Source organism: Balaenoptera acutorostrata, chromosome 18, assembly GCF_949987535.1.
Source record: "Balaenoptera acutorostrata chromosome 18, mBalAcu1.1, whole genome shotgun sequence".
NCBI lineage: Eukaryota > Metazoa > Chordata > Mammalia > Artiodactyla > Balaenopteridae > Balaenoptera > Balaenoptera acutorostrata.
The window spans coordinates 62,434,366-62,452,884 of NC_080081.1; the positions used below are offsets into that span (position 1 = coordinate 62,434,366).

Consider the following 18,519-nt stretch of genomic DNA (forward strand, 5'->3'; position numbering starts at 1 on the left):
TATCATCTTAATAAATTATGACAGATATTTGATAAAATTTATCACCTATCTCATTTAAAACTCAAAACAAATTAGGAATAGAAAGGTAATTGGTAGTTTTGTATTAAGTGCAGTACTATCACTAAACAATAAAAGCGCTCTAGTCAAAGCAAAAACAAGTCAAAGTTGCCAGTTTTCCCCACCTTTATTTGACATTATTCAGGAAGTTATAGCTAATACAGTATGATTTGGAATCAAAACGAGGTAGAGCTATGGTGGCTGGGCTGGGGGAGCAAAATTATCATTTTTTAGAGATGACATGATTTTCTATTTAGATAACTTGATAGAATCAACTATAAACACTATTAAAACTAACATTAGAGTTCAATAAAGCAACCAGATTCAGACTAAAGGTTTTCTTTGAAGCAGAGGTCACCCTAACGGCCCTTTACCTCTACCACACAATAACAAGAAATGGGTAGAAAATAAAAAATTTGTTGATTTTATGTAGCATCTTAAATTTCTAAAACTCTTCAGTTGTCCTGAACTGCAGACTTTTCTCTCTCCCATCTTAATGCCTGTAATGGGATTTTTCTCTCTGTTTATACTCTTTCAGTGTTAAATCTAAGCAGTAGTAGTGCCAAAATCTTTAAGGAAGTTCAGCAGCTATCTAGGTGGTTTGGGGATGGGTAGGGACCTTTTCTTGAAACTGTTTGCATAGAACTTTTCATAGGTTGAGGAAAGCTGCCAGTTATGCATATCAAAGATCAACCTGTTTCCACCGCTACCAGTCCCTCCATAGAGACTGGGGGATCCATACCCGGAAAGGGTTGCTTTCACTAAAAGCCAGAGGTTAAGCATCAGCTATAAAACAGGGTGCTTAGTTCAAGAAGCTAGACAGAGATGCCTGCTCTTCAGTTTTTGAATTCTGTGTTAATGAACAGTGAGTATCATATAAAAGATGTGTTATCTTAGACTTCTCTTGAGATTCATGACATGCATGTAACAAAGATGACTTTTAATGTACACTAGCTAATATGTTACTATCAATTAGGAATTAATGTGGATTTCTCTCTTTACAGTAATTTACAATGATATATAATAACTGTTTCTTTTAGGGAAAAGGAAATGGAGAATTTTGTCAGTGTTACACGGGCTTACAAAAGCAATTTAAAATTACTAAACTGTCACCAGCAATGGGTTGTAAATTTAGACTATCAGCCAAAAATGACTATGGTCCAAGGTAAGATACATTTTAATGTAGATATTTTAGACTATTCATTTGTGTAAATTATTCACAGTCCAAATTATCCACTAAAAATTCTGCCTTAGTTATTATCACTTCGTTGATTTAGTTAAGATGTGTTACTAACCTAGCAAACCTATAAGAGAATTTGTTAATTACATAAACTGCAGTTTTAAAAGAATACGAATTCACTTTTAGGTATCTGACCTGGTTACCATAAAGATATTACCAAATCCAAGATATATTATTGGATTATAATTAGTTATCAAAATTATCATTTGCCCCCAAAATGTCACTTATCAAAAATGAGTTCTTTGGCTATAAAAAATAACTTTTTTTCATTCCTTTTTAAAAACCATTTGCTTCAACAGTGGTTTTAGTGAAGAAGTCTTATATTACACCTCAGGCTGTGCCCCTTCTATGCCAGCAAGTCCTATATTAATTAAAGCTGGGGTTACTTGGTTATCCTTACAATGGAGTAAACCCTCAGGAACACCATCAGATGAAGGAATTTCTTATATTTTAGAGATGGAGGAAGAAACTTCAGTAAGTATGTATTTTAAATATGGTATTTAAAACATTTCAGTGTGACATTAATCCTGATATAGTAAATATTGCCACAATAGTTAGATCCTTTCCCAAATGCTTTGAAACCTCAGTTGGTTACTGTTTGGGAGGGACTGGAAGTGAGGGACAACTCAGCCTTTTGTTTTCTTGATGTGTTGGGGGGGGTTTTGGTTTTTATGTGTGTTTGGATACATTTTATGCCTGGGAACAACACAGACTACATTTTAAGTATATATGTTTTGGGGAAAATAAAGAGAGGGAAGGATCACCACAGCCTTAGACTAAGCAACTCTAAAAGATAAGAAAAGAGAATGTTTCCCTTCTCCAACTGTGTTCATGCATTGCTTCTCCAAGTGCCACAGAAACTTTGAAGAGCCTCACATGAGACTATATAGTGCAGCCTGAATCTAGTTACCAATGTCTCATCTCCTGTGAGCTAGAACTGAGCTAAACAAGAGTTAGGCTGTCTTCTCCTAGTTATATATAGTTCCATAGCTTTTCAGAGTTACTCTGAAGCAATATGAGTCAAAAATAGCTTGGTCCATAGACAACTAATGAGAACATACTGTATAGCACAGGAAACTCTATTTAATGCACTGTAGTGACCTAAATGGGAAGGAAATCCAAAAAAGAGGGGTTATATGTATATGTATAGCTGATTCATTTTGCTGTACAGTAGAAACTAACACAACGTTGTACAGCAACTGTACGCCGATAAAAATTAATTAAAAAAAAATAGCTTGGTCCATTCTAGGTGTATACCCAGAAGAATTGAAAATACATGTTTGTACAAAACTTTGTACACCAATGTTCACAGCAGCATTAATCATAATAGCCAAAAAGTGGGACTAACCGAAATGTCCATCAGCTGATGAATGGATAAACAAAGTGTAATATATCTGTGCAGTAGAATATCATTCAGCCACATAAGGGAATGGAGTACTGACATATGCCACAACATGAATGAGCCTTGAAAACATTATGCTAAATAAAGAACCCAGTCACAGAAAACTGCATATTGTGTGATTCCATTTCTATGGGTATAGGCAAATCCATAGAGATAGAAATATATTGGTGTATAATAGAGATAGAAAGTATATTGGTGTATAAGAAAAGAGAGAAAGTATATTGGTGTATAAGAAAAGAGAGAAAGTGACTGCTAACCAGAAAGTAAAGTACAGGTTTTATTCTGGAACTAGGAATTAAACAATGGTTTCACAAGGTTGTGACTATACTATAAACCATTGAACTTTATACTTTAAAAATGGGAATTTTATGGTTTGGGAATTATATCTCAGTCTTTTTAATTTTTAAAAATAACATTGGGAAAGTAGTGAAGCATTGTCCCTGGGGCTATAAATAATGCCAAACCTAAGTGACATCACAACCTGCCAGCACAACCAACTATTCATCTATTCACCTAAACACAGTTATGTGTTCAGGGAAAGTTAAATAGTTATGGTTTTGTTTAGCTCTTGCAACATCTGTCTGGGAAATTCCTGTTAGTTCTAGGGATAAGCTTACTGATCGTGATGTTACCATTGTCTCTCATTTTCCCTCAATACAAAGATCTTCTCGTGGCTACTGTATTTACTGAGAATAAGTGGTCTTCTCCATCCTCCTACAAATGTTCAGTAGCATTTCTGGATCTGTCTACTCAAGATAGAAGCATCAAGGTGAAGATTACCCTCAACCAAACATTAATCACATTGCATGTAACAGAAGATGAAGAGGACCTGAATCTTTTCACATATTCCTTATTCCCCATATTTCTGCTGTTAGACCTCTAATGAAGACTTATTTTCCCTTTCCAGGGATATGGTTTTAAGCCTAAATATGATGGAGAAGACTTTGCTTACACAGTGAAAAATCTCAGACGTAGTACAAAGTATAAATTTAAGGTAAGCTTTGAAAGCCCTTGAAAGATCTGTTTGTTGTTCTTATTGTTCCTGTTTTAAAGGCAGGTACATGCCTCATTCCTGTGGTTTTAAATCTTAAATATTTTGGCCTTTTCTAATGAGCTTTATTGTTTTACTTTCTTACTATATAATAATGCTTCTCAAATTTTATGTATTTAAATTCAAAACAGTCTTAATGTTTTACAGGAGTCTTATTTGCAAAATGTGAACAAAACATCTTTTAAAATGTGGATGTCATTGAACATAGTCAGAATATGCTTTTTTGGCAGGTGTATCAGAAAAAAGTAATGATATTTTAATGCTCTATCTAGTGGTGCACAGTTTCAGTTGTCCAGTCACTAGTAAGTTACTTGATGAAGGTGATATCTACCATGTTTCTTCACTGTAAAGTTGTTCTTTTTCCCTTTGTAATAAGTATTTTGTAAATACTCTGTAGACATCTTGTTCCTCATCAAAGTTTCACCCACTAGTTTTAACACCCATTGATAAATCTTGCCTGAATCAATTATTCAGTAATCATGATTAATGGTTGCCAAGTGGTGATTTTTTTAAATTTTATCATTCCTTCTACGTTTATTAATTGGCATTATACTATAAGGAAAAGCTTTCTTTTCTCATTTATTTATATCAGTATGAACTCATGGATTCCTGTTTACTGAGTGGGTTATATTTTGTTGCTATGGCTATCAGTTATGAGGTTCAAATTGTCTTAGATTTGGGAGCCCTTGTCAGGCTGACTTCTGAATTTTTTTGACATGTTCCCCCCCCCCCATCATTCTTTGAGCCCACTCTTTCTGGCACATGATATTTCATTCTCATCTTGTACTTTCTCTTCGTCAACCTTGATATTGGCCATTTCTCAAAGCACCTGGGTCCTTTGAGTGGACAATGGTAATTAGAAGTCAAGATCTGGGTAGTAAGTATACTTAATGCTATAAGGGTATTGCTACTCCTGGGCATCCTCTCAGTGGACAAGGCTAAGAACTAGATGTATGTATGTATGTCTTGTGTGTGTGTATACACACACACATACACAATTTACATGCACAGACACATTTATATTCTTATTTCTAGGGTATCTATTTTTAAAAATCATGAGTTTGCACCAAAAACCTCCATTTAATCTAGTGCCATAGGTTAATTCTAATTTTCTCCCTTTACTTATTTCTAACTCCCATCATCATCAGTGAGAAACTTTGCCCCACATATGTTCACAATATTTACTTATTGGATGAAACTCCTCCTCTTTCCTTTATATCCTTCCCTAGAGTCCTATTCAGGGTGCTCGAGTTTCTACTAGGCAGATGCTGCTGCTTCCACCCAACCTACCTCATGTCATTCTTGCTTGCTTGAGGCCTGGAGACTCTACATATCATTCTTGCTCACTTGAAGCAGTAGCAAGCTTTGAAAATTCTTCTCCTATGGAGACTCCTGAAAATTCTGTATCTTTCCTAGTATTTCATCCATTCTAGGATATATTTTAGCTCTGACTTGGTTGGTGATATGCATTGCTATTTCTTGGCAGACAGTGCTTGAATTAGCTAATATACCAGTTAATATAAGCCAGCCTACATTTTTATGCAGAGGTTTTCCCCAAAATGTAACAGGATGCTTATTAGTTGATAAATTCAACATTTGAATTTTCCTACCATTGCTTGTTTAAACAACTTATTTCAAATAAATGATAAAAGCCATCGTAAATTGTTTTCATTATTAAAAAGCAAAAGATAAATTTTATTACTCCTTGAGAACCTAAGAAAATTTTAATGATAATGGGAAATTTGATTATGCAGTTCATAATGATTATATTTGTCATGCTTTATTTTGTATATTAGCTTCCTTTTTAAAACTTCTGATAACACTGGGTCATTTTAATTTTAAAATACAGTTATTATTATTGACAAGATTTATAAAATACCTAAGAAGTATGTACATTTATTCCAGTTTTCCTCTTATGGTGTTGGATTGCATTTTTACTTTAGTAATGATTATCATACTTTTCTTTAAAAGAAAAGTTGTTAATGTCTTTATAATCTGGTAAATTTATTTAAAAATTCTGGGGGTAAGGCCTAGCAATCTGTATTTTAGCAGGCTCTTCAGGTGATTCTGATGCTTGTGAAAATTTGAGAACCACTGATCTAGAGGAGGGAAAAAAATATTAGGAAATAGAAAATGGTGACTGTATGAAGTTTCCTAGAAGCTCAAACATTTATTTTGAATCTGCCATGAACTGGGTGCCAGCTGAGGTGGGGTTGAATCATTAAATCCTACTTCTATGTCTGAGTCTTCCTTTCTAGCTTGACATTTGCAGTCTCCTCTTTCAAGCAAACATATCAAAGTAAAATCTTAACACTCTAAAAGAAATCATAGAATACTAAGCAAAAGCAATAAAAATGTTATAATGCAGGAAGTAGTGACTAAATAGTATATTATTGTTTGTAAAGAAACAATAAGGATACGATTAACATAAAATTCAAATTTGAGCAAGTTTACCAAATGCCAGAGTTCTAGGTTGTACAGTAAGGACAATCCTAGGACACTCAAAATACTAAAACAAAATTAGAGCAATGAAAAAATTTAAAGGACAAAAGAAAAATGAAAATAAAACTTTAAAGCATAAGAGAGCAATCAGAATTCTTAAAATCATTTAAAATTCAGAGTGATAAACAAGTGAACAATGCTAATTCCATCCAGTGGTTCACTTGGAAGCTGGGCTAGGACCTAGTGTCCAGATTTTAAAGAAAGAATTAAAACCTTCAGAGACTAGTGGCCAGTCCCTATGACTCTGGGCCACTAGAAAACTAATGCCTTATTTCCTGAAGTTCCTGAAAAATATGTTTTCAAGTAGCAAGGCTTCTAAAAGTCAAGGTCTGAGTACCTTGAGCTGAGAACCCTTAGATACCTTTACTTCAGCTTATTACTTGTTTTTGAGGCCTTCTCACAGGTGAAGAGAAATCAAAACAGTATCTGGGTCCATCAATTTCACTTATCTTCCATCATTGAAATTTGCTCATACATCAGCATCTATGACAGTACAGAGTCATGTTCCCTCTTCTTTCTCATCTTGTCTGTTGTCATTTTATGATGTCTCCCTTTCTCCTTTGCCCTTATCTAAGTGTGCCCAAGTTTAGTCCTTAGTTCTACTTGGAATATCCCTTTCTGCCTTGGAAATATCATCTCTTTGCCTTATGCCAGCTGTCATTTCTGTCCTAAAGAGTACTAAATCTCCAAACCTGTTCTGTATCACTTTCAAGCTAATTGCTCACCTTCTAATCCAAGTTACATTTTATACCTAGATTAATCTGTCTGAAACACAGCTTTCCCTCCAAAATACAATTTCCTTAATTTGTTATAAGGTTCTTTATATTCCAACCCATTCAGTTTTTTAACTGCACTGCCTTTCACTTCTTACTTGAACTGGCTCCCTCACCACACGGAATACTCATCCTTCCCTGAGCAGAGCTCGCTGTTTATTATTCCCTTCTGCTCCTGTACTCACGTCTTTCTATTCTCTCTTACCCAGTCTTCCCCTTTTCACTGCTGCTGTCTGTGAAAACCCCGTTATCACTTTCATTTGCTTTTTCAAAGCCTTTCTGGACCATTTTAGGCCATAGTAATCTTTCTTCTGTTGCCTAATTGTTTTGATATGCATATTGCCTGTCTGCTTAGAATCTGCACAAAGATTCTAAGCTCTTTGAAGGTAAAAAGTGCACCACAGCTAGAGTTATTAGCACAGTGCTCCCTCTGTGGTGGACACTAAATGAATGCTTTGATTATTTGTAAAATTTGGGGGAAAATATGGTTTTATACCTTACTGGCTAACTGGAGTAAAAGGCAGTGCTGACATATATAGCTTTAAAAACATAATTAGTGGATCTTATGGTTTTTATGGAGTCTGCTTTTACTTTAAAAGCTTCCTCAGACTTCCCTGGTGGTCCAGTGGTTAAGATTCTGCCTTCCAACGTGGGGGGCACGGGTTCGATCCCTGGTCAGGGAACTAAGATCCCACATGCGGCACGGTGCAGCCAAAGATTTTTTTTTTTTTTGATTTATTTATTTATGGCTGTGTTGGGTCTTCGTTTCTGTGCGAGGGCTCTCTCTCTAGTTGCAGCAAGTGGGGGCCACTCTTCATCGCGGTGCGCGGGCCTCTCACTGTCGCGGCCTCTCCCATTGTGGAGCACAGGCTCCAGACGCACAGGCTCAGTAATTGTGGCTCACAGGCCCAGCCGCTCCACAGCATGTGGGATCTTCCCAGACCAGGGCTCGAACCCGTGTCCCCTGCATTGGCAGGCAGACTCTCAACCACTGCGCCACCAGGGAAGCCCGAAAGATTTTAATAAGTATATAAATAAAAATTAAAAAATAAAAGCCTCCTTTGGAGGGGCCACTGTAGGGGTAGGGGACTAAGAGGTACAAACTACTAGGTATAAAAAAAATAAGTATAAAGACATACTGTACAACACTGCCATATTTAAAATGGATAACCAACAAGGACCTACTGTATAGCACAGGGAACTCTGCTTAATGTTATGTGGCAGCCTGGATAGGAGGGGAGTTTGGGGGAGAATGGTTACATGTATATATATATATATATATATATATATGGCTGAGGTGTTTTGCTGTGCACCTGAAACTATCACAACATTGTTAATCGGCTAAACTCCAATATAAAATAAAAAGTTAAAAAAAAAAAAGACATTGGGACTTCCCTGGTGGTGCAGCGGTTAAGAATCCGCCTGCCAGTGCAGGGGACACGGGTTCGAGCCCTGGTCCAGGGAGATCCCACATGCCGCAGAGCAACTAAGCCTGTGCGCCACAACTACTGGGCCTGTGCTCTGTAGCCTGCGAGCCACAGCTGCTGAGCCCGTGTGCCACAACTACTGAAGCCTGCACGCCTACAGCCTGTGCTCCACAACAAAGAAAAGCCACTGCAATGAGAAGCCCACGCACCGCAAGGAAGAGTAGCCCCCATTCGCTACAACTAGAGAAAGCCCGTGTGCAGCAACAAAGACCCAACACAGCCATAAATAAATAAATAAATAAATAAGTTTCTTTTTTTTAAAAGACATTGTACAATACACGGAATATAGAAAATATTTTATAATAACTATAAATGGAGTATAACCTTAAAAAATTGTGAATCACTGTATTGTATACCCTGTAACTTATATTGTACATCAACTATACTTCAGTTTTTTAAAAAAATCTTCCTCTAGTTGTGAGGTTTAAGTAAACACTGTGTACTGTGTTGAAAGTGTTTTGACACCCTTTGTAGTCTAATTTGTAAAGCAGCAGAGTGAGAAAACATCCTGAAATTCTATCTGAATATGTGGGAGGACTGATGAGGAAGCCTGAGCAAAACTGAACAATTGGACTAAATTTTACTGAGTTCTCATGGGTTGCATGAGTTATTTGGGGTAATAGATTTATTTAGATCCTCGTCTGTAGTGTCACGTCATAGTGGTCCCCACCTATGGCTCATTCATTCAGCCAATAATTATTGAGCATCTGCTCTATGATAAGCACTCTTCTAAACAATACGAATTCAATAGCGATCAAAACAGCTAATATCCTAGTGGAAGGAATAGATGACAAACAAGCAAACAAATATTAGATAGTGATAAGTGCTATGCAAGTTAACTAAAATAGGGTGAGTTGACAGAATGACTGGGTAGTCGAGGAAGTCTTTTTGGAAATGGCATTTAAACAGATCTGAATAACAAGAAGGAGGTGGCATGTCAAGGTCAAAAAGAACATTCCAGGCAAAGGAAATAACTGCTAATGTAGAAGACCCGAACCTTTCGAGTAGAGGTAGTCAGGGGTGGAATCACATAGGGCTTTGTAGATAAGAATTTAGATTTTATTCTGGTAAAATGAGAAGCCATGAAGCTGAGAAGTGATAAAGTCCCCTGGCTGCCATGTAGAGAATAGATGAGGTTAAGGAAAGGAATGGAAGCTGAGAAACTAATTAGTAGTATGTTACAGTCATTCAGCAAACATAAAATAAAGGAGGCTTTAACTAAGGTTGTGGTAGGTATAGAAAACAGAGAAGTGGAGGTAGAGTACAGGATTTACTAATAGATTTGACAAATAGGTTCAGAGAAAGGATCAAAGATCCTTGTAGATTGATTTTTGGCTTGAGTAACTAGGTAAATGGTAGTAGTGCTTTTTACTGATGGGGAAGAACAGAGATGGAGCAGGTTTGGAGACGAGAAAATCATATCAAGTTTGATATTGGACTTGAGGAACTTTTAAGTTCAGTAGAAGAGATAGGTAAAAATACAAACATAGGGCTTTCCTGGTGGCTCAGTGGTTAGGAATCTGCCTGCCAATGCATGGGACACGGGTTTGAGCCCTGGTCTGGGAAGATCCCACATGCCACGGAGCAACTAAGCCCGTGCTCCACAACTACTGAGCCTGCGCTCTAGAGCCCGCGAGCCACAGCTACTGAGCCCACATGCCGCAGCTACTGAGCCCGCGTGCCCTGAGCCCGTGCTCTGCAACGAGAAGCCACCGCAATGAGAAGCACACGCACCGCAAGAAAGAGTAACCCCCGCTCGCCGCAACTAGAGAAAGCCCATGCGCAGCAACCAAGACCCAATGTGATCAAAAATAAGTAAAATAAATAAAATTTTTAAAATATATATGTAATTAAATTTCTAAAGTGAAAAATATAATTATATTGAATAAATATAATTATTATAAATATGAATTATATTTATCTATTGCTGCACAACTTAGCTTGAAAAAATGAACATTTATTATCTCACAGTTTCTGTGGGTCAGGAATTCAGGACAAGCTTGGCTGGATGGTTGTGATGCAGGGTTTCTATGAGGTTGCAGTCAAGATGTCAGCTGGGGCTACAGTCCTCTGAAGGCTTGACTGTGGCTGGAGGATGTGCTTTCAAGTTCACTCAAGTGAACTTTTTGCCAGGAGTCCTCAGCTCCTTGCTGTCTCTTGGTCAGAGGTTTTAGTTCCTCACCACCTGGGCTTCTCCATAGGGAAGATACACACACCATCATTTCTTCTACATTATTTGTTACAAGCAAGTCGTTAAGTACAATTCAAAGGGAAGAGGAATTAACCTTTATCTTTTAAAGAGAGGAAATTCAGAGAATTTGTGGGCATTTTTTTAAACCCCTGAAGAATAATAAAAGAATAAGTTAAAGCAAGCCTAAAGCCCATCAAGTATCACCAGATAGCTTATAGCTTATAGCTTGTTCCAGTGATGACTCTTGTTTAGTATCAAAATGTTAGACTTATACTTGTATTTTCAAGACTGATTCTAAAAGGGGGTTATACCTGAATTTTCTTCATATATGCTAAGTCCCTTTTGTTTGTTTGTTTTTGTTTTTATTTATTTTTTAAATTGGGGTATAGTTGTTTTACTATTGTGTTAGTTTCTACTGTACAGTGAAGTGGAGTTCCCTGTGCTATACAGCAGGTTCTCATTAGTTATCTATTTTATACGTATTGGTGTATATAGAGACGTGGATGGATCCCCTTTGTTTTTAATGCTGAGTCCCTTTTGAAGACAAGCAATCCTCACATAAATCATTTGACTGAGCCTAGTTGTCTCTCATCACTTTGTTCGTTAAGCCTATATCATTAGGTATCAAACATTAATTATTTTATGTCTTTGTGTTCTCATCATAGGTTATTGCTTATAACTCAGAAGGTAAAAGTAATCCAAGTGAAGTAGTTGAATTTACTACATGCCCTGATAAACCGGGAGTACCTGTAAAGCCCTCAGTTAAAGGAAAGATACATTCACATAGTTTTAAAATAACTTGGGGTAAGATATTATGCGTACTTGTATATCATTACTTTTATATTTGATTAAAATGATTTGAATATTTAGATCATTTTTAAGATACTTGAATAAATTTGTTAGCTCAAGTAAGTTCAGTAAGAAATGTGAGACTCATTTACTGTTTGAGGATGGCTTTGTAGTCACACATACTAAGTTCAGATTTGATGGAGGAAACACTTGGGGTACACTGTAGAACTTTGAGCAGGGGCAGCAATGTGTGAAATGAAAGATTACTGAACTTGTAGCTACAGTTTCCTGTCTCATCCTGGTTTTCACGAGAAATTAAAATCACTTATTCATTTAAAACAAAAATTAATTGAGCACCTGCTTATGTACTACCTTATGCAAAAACAAGAGAGTAAATGAGATGCTGGAGTTAATTTTTTTTTAAATCATTGCAGGTGATTCTTTTTTCTTTTAGAGCAATCCTGAGTTTGGTATTTTGTCTATTATGAGTTTATGTGATTTTTTTAATTGTATATACTCTGCCTAATAACACTTTTGCTTCTTTGGATAGACCCACCAAAAGACAGTGGAGGAGCAGCCATCAATAAATATGTAGTAGAGATGGCAGAAGGTTCTAATGGTAAGAATATCTATTAAAAATTGATAGATTTATACCAGTCTACCTTTACTCTTCATGATTTTAAATTTTGTATAATCTCTTTTTTTTCTCTTGATTTTTTTCCTTTGTTTGTAGCATTTAAGATTTTGCCTATTATGACCCACTTTAAGTTGTAATCTCCAGAAATACAGTGACTCAAATGCAAGACTGCTGTATAGCTATATTGTTTTCTTATTTTTTTCCCTCCTTTGTTTGCATTGCTCAGTTCCAGTATACCTAAAGTCTTCTGAAGGTTAGCTTACTCAGTTAGATTTATACCCAGATGTATCAGAAAAATCATCTTCTAAAATTTAACTTACATTATACTAGTTTTAGTAATAAATTCTTTGCCTAGTAAACTTTATTCTTGAATCACACATTTAACAATCTTTATTTCTATCAAATGGCCTATTTCCTTGCAAAAAATAAGGATGTCTTTTAATTAAGACTAAACTTCCTATGGTATTGGTTCTTTCTATTCTTTGTGTGTTATATAATGTTATTACCGGCCCAGTAAACACTTAAAATGTTTAATTAAAAGTAAATTATCAATCTAAGCCAAAGTCTGTACAGAGTTACAGAGATATTTCACTTCAACAAAGCCATGCAAACTGGTCTAGGAAGCTGCACACATAAAAAAAATTAGATCATTTCCAGGAAACTAAAAACAGGCTTAAATTGTTTCTGACAAATTACATAAACACTTACTTAGTGAAGCTAGGATACCTGCTATGTCCATGGTACCAAAATGTTAAACATTACCTGGTAGCTGATTGAACATAATTCTTCACCTTACAGGAAACAAGTGGGATATGATATACAGTGGAGCTACTAGGGAACATCTTTGCGATCGACTGAATCCAGGCTGTTTCTATCGTTTTCGAGTTTACTGCATCAGTGATGGAGGACAGAGTGCGGTAATACTTACATGCAGATTTTTTTTTTCCAAGTTTGGTCAAATGAGATGAGATCATCAGATGCCACCCCAAATATTGAAATAAATCATAAATGTATAACCCAGGTGGTTAAATTTATAGTGACCAGACTATTCTAATACATATAGTACTTAGCTTATGGTCAAAATTTAGTGAATATCTATTGTCTGGTTGCTGTTTAGCTTTGGAAGAATAAATATATGAAAACATATATTTATTCTTTTTAATGAATTATAAGCGTTTTGTTGAAAATGAGAGTACTGTGAAACTGAGTTGCAAGTCCTGCCCAACAGGCTTTGGATCCAATTGCTTCATTTTCTTTAATAAGAAAATCTTCCTAGATTTTTTAAAAAAGCAAACCCCCACTCCCCTCCCCCCACCAAAAAAAGACACCTATCTTTCTAATATAGCATCTATAGTATTCTTATATGAATGCCTTTCTGAATAAGGTGATGACCAAATATTTTATTTATGTTTGGAAAAAGTTTAAGTGCAGTGCAGATAATGAATATGGCACTGAGTTTGTGTCAGTGTTTTTAAGAGAAAGTTTTTTAAAATAAAACTAAAAGATTTTTTTTAACAGCATAGAAATTAAAAGTAATACCAGATACCTGGAAAGATGCCAAATACTTGGGAAAACTTACCTGATTTTTAAATTATTTTTAGGGTGAAGGAAAGATTTTTTTTAATAATAAATAAATTAATGTTTAGGTTACAAATACAATCAAGTGGACAAAATAGTCTAAACCTCCTGAAAACACAGCAGATAGCATTTACAGAATTTTAAAACATCCTTCTTTAGAAGAGATTTGTAGAGCCATTTGGACATGATCAAAAATAATGTCCATTAGGTTATATGGAGGGGTTTTTTTGTTGGTTTTTTTTTGGGTTTTTTTAATTATGGAAAGAAGAGTTTTGGGGGGGGGTTTGGGGGTTTTTTTTCTGGTAACTTTCTTTGTATCTAGTGGTCACATAATACATGTCTTTATTTTATTTGCCTGTATAAAATTTGAGTTTTAATGATTTAATTGGGCTTGATTTTATTCAGAACTTTATTCCTTTTCTGTTGATAGTCAAGTACAGTTTCAAATTATTGGTGCAATCTTTGTGTTTGTCTTATTTTCCTCTAACAAAAGCAGTCTGATTATTTGGCTTGGGGCATTTTCGTTTTGTTTTTGCTTTTGTTTTGGCAGGTATCTGAATCTTTACTTGTGCAGACTCCAGCTGTGCCTCCTGGCCCATGCCTCCCTCCCAGATTACAGGGTAGACCCAAAGCAAAAGAAATACAGTTACGATGGGGTAATTTTCATTTTGGTAATAAATTATAATTAAGTTAGTATTAAATATATTCCTCTTGTTAAATTGCATGAATCTTTCCACCTTTAGGACCCCCTTTGGTCAGTGGTGGATCACCCATTTCTTGCTATGGTGTGGAAATGTCTCCTGTAGAAAGAGATGAACCCAGAGAAGTTTACCAAGGTTCTGAAGTGGAATGTACAGTGAGCAGCCTTCTTCCTGGAAAGACTTACAGCTTCAGACTGCGTGCAGCTAACAAAATGGGGGTAGGAAGACTGAGCTGACTGAATTATCATCTCAGTGGTATTTCATATAACATACGTCATTGTACCCATTATTTGACCATTTTGCTTTCAACATGCAACTCCAAATTTTACAATTTTTAATAAGCCTCTGTTGATAAATAAGAGAGAAGTCAGTGTATACCATAACTTAATTGTTATAGAATCTCAGTATTTTCAAACCCCACTTACAATATGTGACACTTTGGACTTTAGCTGAGCTAACGCTTGCCTTTCAGGCAGTGCTAATAGGGTTTACTTCGTAAAAAGAGTAGAAACATGATCATAAGATGAAATACTTAGAGTTATTAAGTGTTTTGAGGCTGGTTAAATGCAGCATTTACTTTTTTTTAGTTTGCAACTAGTTGTGATTCATTTTTTGCCTAAAGGAGAAAACTTACATTCTAAGCATTCTGGTTTTGTGTGGGTTTTTAAAAAAATATATTATCTATGTACAACTCCATAAATGGACAAAACAGATGATATCTCCATTTTACTGCTGAGGAAGCTGGGGCTCAGAAAAGCTAATACCTGCCCCAGCAGTCACACAGACGAAGAAGTGGTGGAGGCCAGCCACTGCCTCAGACCCCAGAGCCAGTGCCCTTTCCACTCAACTGTGACACCTCCCGTCCCTCTGAATTAAAACTTCTCTAAGGACAAAGCACTGATTTCTTACTTTAACTGAGTTAGCACTGTGTTTCTTTAAACTACAGTATAATTAAAATTTCGTAAAATTAAACTGACAAGTCTCTCCCCTTTATTTCAGATTTTAGTAAACTGTGCTGTGTTTTATGTCTCATTCTCCAACTGAGTTCATTGTATCTGTAAACTTACTTTTAAATTTCTTACATGTCAGTTTTATATACTTTGTTGGCATTCCTTGCGTACGTCATTCCTTCCTTTCTGAAGTCATGATCTTGTCAGCCCCTCAAGGCTGCAGTACACTGGGATTAACATCTTTAGTGCTAGTGTCTTTAACCCATATTTTCAGGTTTGTGATAACCTGTCAAAATCATCTTAATATTTGTTCTCTGTATTTCCAGAGAATTTACATTTTTACACCCTACTAAAGCTATTCTAAATTTTAAGATATAATTTATGCCCATCACCTCTCATGCCTTTAATTGGTATCATCTCTTCACTCTTCACAGAATTTCTTCTTATTTATTTGACCAACCCAACTGCTGAATGCCCCGCCCTTTTTACAAAAAGAATTCGTGAAGTAATAAGGGGCAAGAGAAGAAACTACAGTAAATGAAACTTTAAAATACCCCACATGTTTACTTCCATGATCATTAATTAAATCTTTACTTTCTGTGATTTCTTTTAGAATTTTATTATGTCCAATTAGTCTTAAAGGAAAGGGATGATGAATTTGATTATTTGTGAATATTTATGGAGAGCTGTGCAGTTGGTAGCAGAAAAATGAAAACACTGGTTAATATTTGTTTTTCTAGTTTGGACCATTTTCAGAAAAATGTGATATTACTACAGCCCCTGGACCACCAGATCAGTGCAAGCCCCCTCAAGTTACATGGAGATCTGCAACTTGTGCACAAGTGAATTGGGAGGTACTGTAATTTCCTTGACTTATATTTAAGTGATTAAAACAGTTTATATAAAAGAATAAAGATACTGTGCATTTCATCTCCATAAATTATACAAAGAGTAAGCCCTAGTTAAATTCACTTGGTAAAAAGTGTATTCTTGGGGCTTCCCTGGTGGCGCAGTGGTTGAGAATCTGCCTGCCAATGCAGGGGACACGGGTTCGAGCCCTGGTCTGGGAAGATCCCACATGCCGCGGAGCAACTGGGCCCGTGAGCCACAATTACTGAGCCTGCGCATCTGGAGCCTGTGCTCCGCAGCAAGAGAGGCCGCGATGGTGAGAGGCCCGCGCACCGCGATGAAGAGTGGTCCCCACTTGCCGCAACTAGAGAAAGCCCTCGCACAGAAACGAAGACTCAACACAGTCTAAATAAATAAATAAAAGAACGTGAATTTCAAAAAAAAAAAAAAAAAAATACATTGTACATCTGCTTTAATTATTAAAGAAAAGGGCACACTGACCAGAAGTAAAGAATATCCATGTTAAGAATAAAGATTAAATGCCCCTCTTGGGATGCCAATGCTGGTTAAAAAAAAAAAAGAAAAAAAAAGTGAATTCTTTTTTCTCTTTGAAGCATTTAAATAAGGTATATTTACATTACAAGTATTTAGATTCGTGATGTGCTTTGCATTTTATCAAAGGCTTTGTCTCGGTACTGAGATATTTAGCCACGGTGAGCTTAATGTTCAGAACAAACATTCATAGGAATTAGTATAATACTATTTCTCTTATGTTTATTGTCTCTAGTATATTAATTGCATATAGTAATAATCAATGATAATTACATTTTCAGTTTCTTTTGAAATTTAACAAAGAAAATGTCCTTGTACGATTTAACATTTATATTACTTAATAGAATTGTTTTGAAGTATATTTACCTTAAAATACTCTTTCTAAAGTGATTCAGTCATATTTCTACTAACTGAAAACAAAGTTATACTTTTTGACAAATCGTAAATTCAGGTGGCCTTAATGAATAAAAATGTAATATTGAACAGTTTAAATTCTGTTTTTTATATGCTCAGGTAAAGAACATTTTTGCCCAAAAGCTATTTAATCATGTCAGGACTTAAGACCTTTATCTTTTTCTTAATTTAAAGGTCCCTTTGAGTAATGGAACTGATGTCACTGAATATCGATTGGAGTGGGGAGGAGTTGAAGGAAGTATGCAGATATGTTACTGTGGGCCCGGTCTCAGTTATGAATTAAAAGGACTTTCACCAGCAACTACCTATTATTGCAGAGTCCAGGTAAAGGCGTTCAGGGCCTTGTCACTTTACTCTATCCAGAGTTTTGCATTTTGTGAGCATTTTCATGATTGCGTCTTTACCTTTTGGGCTCTGTTAATTTGTAGGCTCTGAGTATTGTGGGTGCAGGCCCTTTCAGTGAAGTAGTAGCCTGTGTGACTCCACCATCAGTTCCTGGTATTGTGACTTGTCTTCAAGAAGTAAGTGATGATGATATAGAAAATCCCAGCTATTCACCGTCTACATGCCTTGCCGTAAGCTGGGAAAAGCCTTGTGATCATGGTTCAGAAATCCTTGCCTACAGCATAGACTTTGGAGATAAACAGCCCTTGACTGTGGGAAAGGTTACAAGCTACATTCTAGACAGTTTGCAACCAGATACAACATACAGGTACACAGTAAAAACTATGTTAATTTTTGCCTAGACCAGAGAGACACTTTAAATAGAATAATCATAAACTAAACTTTTTCTTTTTTTTTAATATGGCACTTAGAATACGAATTCAAGCCTTGAATAGCCTTGGAGCTGGTCCTTTCAGCCACATGATAAAATTAAAAACTAAACCCCTCCCTCCTGATCCACCTCGTCTGGAATGTGTTGCCTTCAGCCACCAGAACCTTAAACTGAAGTGGGGAGAAGGAACCCCAAAGACATTGTCGACAGATTCTGTTCAGTACCACCTTCAGATGGAGGATAAGAATGGAAGGTAGGTGTTTCTAATTGCTTCTTTATATAGTTTCTCAGGTCTTAAGTCCGTGAATTTTTTTTAACAATAGAAGTAAATTAAGTTTTAAAAAACAGAAGTCTCATAAATAATTTTTAAGTATGCCATTTTTGAAACATCGAAGACATAATGAAGATTTTCTGTTTATAATTGTGAGGGTGATGCAAGAGAGAAAAAAATAGGGGAACTATTCTTTGGCTCTCATCTCTAACCCATTTTCTCTCTTCAAGCTAGTAAAAGAAACGTAATCTGTGCTGCAAAATAATCTCTTCAGTGCTTGTTTCCAGCAAGAGGCAGTTT

At 36.0% G+C, this 18,519-nt stretch overlaps 1 protein-coding gene across 5 annotated transcripts in view; it reads left to right on the plus strand.

Moving 5' to 3' along the window:
• The window catches only part of FNDC3A (fibronectin type III domain containing 3A), a 202,225-nt gene that overhangs the window by 165,039 nt on the left and 18,667 nt on the right, over positions 1-18,519 (plus strand). For all 5 annotated transcript variants that reach the window (XR_009005896.1, XM_057532829.1, XM_007186852.2 and 2 more), the window contains 12 exons: positions 1,098-1,222; positions 1,597-1,771; positions 3,607-3,693; positions 11,369-11,507; positions 12,043-12,111; positions 12,928-13,046; positions 14,258-14,363; positions 14,451-14,626; positions 16,099-16,212; positions 17,348-17,497; positions 17,602-17,885; positions 17,989-18,201. Coding sequence is in view for 4 of the 5 variants with exons in the window: in XM_057532829.1 (XP_057388812.1) it covers positions 1,098-1,222; positions 1,597-1,771; positions 3,607-3,693; positions 11,369-11,507; positions 12,043-12,111; positions 12,928-13,046; positions 14,258-14,363; positions 14,451-14,626; positions 16,099-16,212; positions 17,348-17,497; positions 17,602-17,885; positions 17,989-18,201 (1,757 nt within the window). In the remaining variant the exon portion in view is untranslated. The remainder of the gene's footprint in view (positions 1-1,097; positions 1,223-1,596; positions 1,772-3,606; positions 3,694-11,368; positions 11,508-12,042; positions 12,112-12,927; positions 13,047-14,257; positions 14,364-14,450; positions 14,627-16,098; positions 16,213-17,347; positions 17,498-17,601; positions 17,886-17,988; positions 18,202-18,519) is intronic.